The following is a 5,565-nucleotide window of genomic DNA, read 5'->3' on the forward strand; positions in this document are numbered from 1 at the left end:
TATATATTAGATGATTTGTGAAAGGAAGAATTTAAAACCAAACCCATAAGACAAAAATATAATATAAGTCTCTTTCATAGAGTTCATTAGTGGTATAAGTGTATTTAGCAGTGTTGTACTTATGAACATTATAAACACATATAAAAGGTAGACATGTGCGATTCGTTTCGTTCCGAATCGAAATTCGGACGAAATTTCGGAAATATCCAAATTACAGCTAAAACGAATGCAAACGAATCGGAATTTCCGATTTCCCGAAATTCGTTAGCGGTAGTCTGGACAAAATTTTGTTTATTGGACGAAATTTCGTTGCAGCAAAGTGTCATTAGAAAAAAAAAAGAAATGTTTTTTTTTCATAGTCTGCAGAGGATGGAAAAAAAAAGCAAGAGGTTCCCCCAAATTCATACCTAAAGGGTCTGGTATGAATTGGGGTAGAACCTCACGCTTTTTTTTTTCATCTTCTGCAGGCTAAAAAAAAACAAACGTTTTTTCCCCCCCACATATGTCACTTTGCTGCCACGAACGAAACGAAAACAAAACGGACTTTCAACCAGAATACCGCTAACGGATTTAATCCGAATCCGCATCTCGAAACAAATTCAATTTTGAACCCGAATCCAAAAAAAAAATTATGCAAAATCCGAATCAAAACAAAACAAAACTAATTTTTTGCTGGTGCACATGTCTAATAAAAGGGAATATGGTAGTGATAGGGTATTTAGAGGTCACAAAACTAAACATATTAGACAGCTAAAATAAACCTGTCCACGTCAACATGCTAGAGGTTTGGAAATGAATAGGAATCTGTTTCATGCAAGAAAAAATACTAGGCATTAGGGGAAACCAACCTAACAAAACTGCATATTAGAAAGACCCTGTCACCAACTTAAAAAATGCAGGTAGGAGCACAGCAAAATTAAGTATTTTAAATGTTTACTTGTGTTTTTCCTTTCCACAAATTATTTTTTATTCACTTGTAATGTGCCTCTCAAATTGAAATTGACTACCCCAGGTCAATTCTCTAACACAATCATCCCCCCTTGCATGTCATAGCTCTCACTTATGCTGGAAATACCGTATATACTCGAGTATAAGCCGAGATTTTCAGCCCATATTGCTGTTTGTGCTGGCCCAGCTCGTCTTTCCCTCCACTTACCTCTCTACATAACCTTTCATGTAGCTACTGGGGTAGAAATAAAGGGAATACTATAGGGTGTCACTTGAGTCTACTGGGCCTGTTGATATCATTGCCAAGATGGTGGCGCCAAGGAGCAGTCTCATGGTTTTTTATGTCTACACAAGGGAGGCAGTTACAGGAATATAACCTGCATAAAATATGTCAAATGCACATATAATCTTATGAATAGAGTGCTGTTGAAGGTCTGATGACAGGGTCAATCAAAGCAATGTGGCCATACACAGCTTCTTTTGGATGGTCATTTACTATATAACTGTGCCGGTCTTACATACATGTATAGAATTTTGTGCAACTGTACAAGAAGGTGAGCATATTGCCAATTTATCATAGAAAGACACTAACAGGGAGTCACATGACGCCGTTTCTACTGACTTCCTGTCCAATTTTCTCCTTCACAGTTCATGTGCTATTCCTGTTCTCAGGACATGCACTATACAATTGTCATATGAAGGCTAATGGACCCCTTAAATTTACAATCGAACATTTGGTCAGAGCAGCCTATTCTTTATGTGATAAAAGCATTCAGAATAACTAAGTTTAGCTCAATAACTAGAATGTATGAAGGAATATCAAAAACATCAATAAGGTGAATCATACTCTTGAAAAAATGCCTTGAAAGAATGAAGATTAATAGCCGCAAGTCAAGGTCTTCATACATAGGTTTTAAAAAGAGCTTATAGTATGGTATAAAAAGAGCTTATAGAGATTAAGAAGACAACTACAAGAAAGAAAACTACAGCAGTGCTAAACTAGCCATACACACATAGATTTCTCACGTTCAGCTGAATGAGAAAAATCTAATTGATTTCTCAATCCACACTAAACAGCGTGGGATGGAGGAATCTCCCTGGCTGGCTACTGTATGCAGATAGCCAGCATCCGTGGCTGTCAGAATACCCAAACAGCGACTACAGCTGACTGTATGCAATCACCGTTTGGCCGACAAAATTTCACCCAACTCCTTTGATTTTTCAAACAGTTTTTTAACCCAGGTGGTCCAGACAGGGTCACCTAAGACTCATATTTTCAAGCACTGTAAGTCCAACATTAGTGCAGTAAACTATAGCAACCAATCAGAATCCATCTCACACTGATCTGACTGTAGTGTATTGAAATCTGATTCGCTTGTTAAGTTAACACACTTTGCAAACCCTCATTGCTCTTTTCCCTGATATACTAATTATACCTGATGGTCAGGGCATAATACAAAGTGGTTTGTTAGTGCACAGACAGGAGTGTATTTCTGCCTTAGGCATAAATCCCCCTGCTGCCCCATGATAGAAGCTTGAAAAGTTTCTAGTGATTATAATATAAACTGCAGAAATGTAAGGTATGTGGATGAGGATGAGGGTGCTGTTGAAAAACAAATATGATTTTGTGCCATCTGAGTATGGATAAAAAAAAAAAAAGAGAAACTGATCTCAGTAGAAGAAAATATACAGTTGGTTAAAAATATCCATGTAATTGCCAGTTATTTGTTCATTTATAATAATTTGGTGCCCCAGTTCATAGTCAATGGGCACAAAGTGCGACATGCACTGAACTAATGTGTATTTGCAGGTGAAAAAGTATCTTCAAGGTGTCTGGCTGTCCTGAAATTTTAGGTAAGGCTAGCTTTGCAGAGTCAGTGTCTCTGAGGACTGTGTCAGTGTCTACTCCAGGGGTGCCAGACGTAGGGACCCCTTGAAGCCCCTGAAACGTCAACATTTTTTAAAAACCATGTCCAGACGTCAAAGACATTCTCACTAAAGAGTTTGGAGTGCCGGTGACTTATCTCATTTACCCCAGGGGTGGACAAAGATGGAATTCAGGAGCCAGTCTGTCTAATCCAGGAGGCAGCATTATTTAGAAACCAGCTCCATTGACAATAACTAGAGAAAATCTCACAATTTAAGTGACAGTTGTCATTTTTAAGGAACCTTGCTCATGGGATTTGGCCAGCCCTGATCTACTCACTATATATATAATACCTTATTAGAAATGTATTGTTAACACTGACTTAAACAGTCACCTAAAGGTTTTATTGAAGTCATAGTCAATATACTACCAGATAAAATGTTGTGAGTTACACCAGGATGTACAAAGGTGGATCAAAACATATAGAAGGAAGTCAAACAAATGAAGCCATCACAAAGCATGAAGAATTAGTTAAATGAGTATACAGGGTCATTTTACAAGGATTACTGATTACATATGACATGAAGAATATGAAGTTATAAGGTGTATACACGTTCAGATTGTAGTAAGTACAAAGCCATTCACTATCCATCTACTGTCAACACAACTGCACATTCCTCTAAAATCACTGAGTTGTGGTATCATCGCTGAACCATGAAACACAAGCAAATGATAGAGTGTCACCCGTAAATAGTCTTGGCTATATCTGGGTGAATGGATGTCTTTTAAGCTGCAGCCTGACACAAGAAAGGTCATGGATGGATTTTAGGACCATTGATAGCTTTGTTCTCCAATACTGTAAATACAAGCTGGAGCTTATTACACATCCAGACAGACACTAATGACAATAGCAGCCACAGACCATCACATCGATCCTCTAGTAAAAGAATGACACAGACATGATGCTATACAAACAGAAGCAAACACTGCATTAAACTGAATGATCACATTAATTTCTCATTGAGCATCCATATGCATTGGTGCTACACTCAACACAGCACAAATTAGCAAACTGCTGCATTTTCTACCAGTCTATAGGACACTCACCCCCAAATACCTGCACCTTGCTTCCCCTGCTTCCAGACAAGCTCCCTCTCAGTAATACTAGCTTTCTTATAACCCATGCATTATTCATGCAGACTGCATCCCTGCACTGAGTTTAGTCGAATTTCTTATCTGATTCTTTAGCCTCAAGCCTGACAGCTGCACACTTGCAACTTTGTGCATCTCATCACACATCCAGTGGAGACATAACAGCAGATCGCAGAGAGACAGTAACAGCATACATCACATCCCCCAGATTGTCTCCCTCTGCTCTCATCAATTATGCATTGATTTCACCCTGTGCAAAAGATGTGCCCTGGGTGCAGACTCCTCTCTATGGCACATCCTCATCACCCATACCCACATGCAATGCACAAAGTCACAATTTGTTGCAAGCACTGATTCGATGACCAAAAACTGCCAAACTCCCCAGGCCACATGGGCAGCATCAAAAAGGCTGAATCAGTCTGGCTCCAGTTAACCCCTATATTACCAGCCTTGTGGTTCGCTTACCCATGCAGTGAACTGGAAACCAAGCCACATAGGGTTAATTCTCTGGCATCGCAGGGTAGACAAGCAATTATCCAATACATGGGAGGTTAATGTGTAGCTAATTTATCCTTTTGGTGCCTCATTCTGGTTGCAGGGTGGTGAGGAGATGAGAGGAGAAGTTTCTGTGGCATTCGCCGCACTGCTGCAGCCGAGGAGCCCACCCTGGTCTTGTAGATTGGTCAATGCTGCAATGTCTCCTCTCTCCCTAGCCCTCCCTCCCCCTACTATTCCAACGGGTAACACTGTAGTGAAGAGCCTGGCAGCGGAGCAGACACAGGAAAGCTTTATCTGCCTCAGCTGGCTGGTAAGACAGCAAAAGGTGACCTGTGTGCATACATGCTTTGCTTGCTCTGGGTGGGGAGATCTATTCATGTGAACTCTCCCTGCATTCCTGGATTTTACTATCAATAATGCATAGACCACCAGGTCTTGTCTTTGGGATAGGATCCCTGACTGCCAACCTGTCACAGTGTAAAGACAGATGCCTACAGGGATATGTACAACACACACCATCTTATTTAAAAGACAACACACATTCTCTAAATATCTTAAGTCAATTAACAGAAATAGTACTGTATTGGTGGATAGAAATATGGTCTCCACCAGTTGCAGAAGTCACTGATAAATGTGCCTATAAGCAAATTCATGTGCCATAGAAGGAAGTGTAGTAGGAATATAATGAAAAAGTACAAAGCATGCATAGTAGTTAAAGTTGTTTAAAGACAGGTCCTTCCAGTTCAACTTATGCGTTTGTGTGTGTGTACCTGTCTCTAATATCCCTGTATATTCAGTGAACTGAGAAACTCATCTAAGAGTTCCTTGAATGTATCAATTCTATTGGGGGACACCACAGTGCCATTGATGGAAAAAGGACATCAGGCAACATGTAAAGCAAGATGGCACAAGTACAGTAAAAATCAAAGGATACCCTGATATCAAAATTCCGTTCAGGGAGGAAATGAGCAACATACAGATTTTGCAATATTTGTACCCTGTGACTCAATCTAATGTTATGCAGGAGACCATTAGGAAATGCTGGCCTTTAAAGGGGGATAGAATCTTAGGCCCATTCCAGAAGATCATATATATATATA

General features: G+C 39.7%; 1 protein-coding gene across 6 annotated transcripts in view; it reads right to left on the minus strand.

The window, feature by feature from the left end:
• The window catches only part of LOC108785921 (small conductance calcium-activated potassium channel protein 2-like), a 109,432-nt gene that overhangs the window by 99,818 nt on the left and 4,049 nt on the right, over nt 1-5,565 (minus strand). The window contains exon 1 of one of the 6 annotated variants that reach the window (XM_018555113.1): nt 4,433-4,804. The exons of the other annotated variants lie outside the window; for them this stretch is intronic. Within the exon in view, the coding sequence (XP_018410615.1) occupies nt 4,433-4,462 (30 nt within the window). The 5' untranslated portion in view covers nt 4,463-4,804. Of the gene's footprint in view, nt 1-4,432; nt 4,805-5,565 lie in introns of those variants that run through there. 6 annotated transcript variants of the gene reach the window in all.

Source organism: Nanorana parkeri, unplaced genomic scaffold (genome assembly GCF_000935625.1).
Source record: "Nanorana parkeri isolate BGI_ZX_2015 unplaced genomic scaffold, ASM93562v1 scaffold183, whole genome shotgun sequence".
NCBI lineage: Eukaryota > Metazoa > Chordata > Amphibia > Anura > Dicroglossidae > Nanorana > Nanorana parkeri.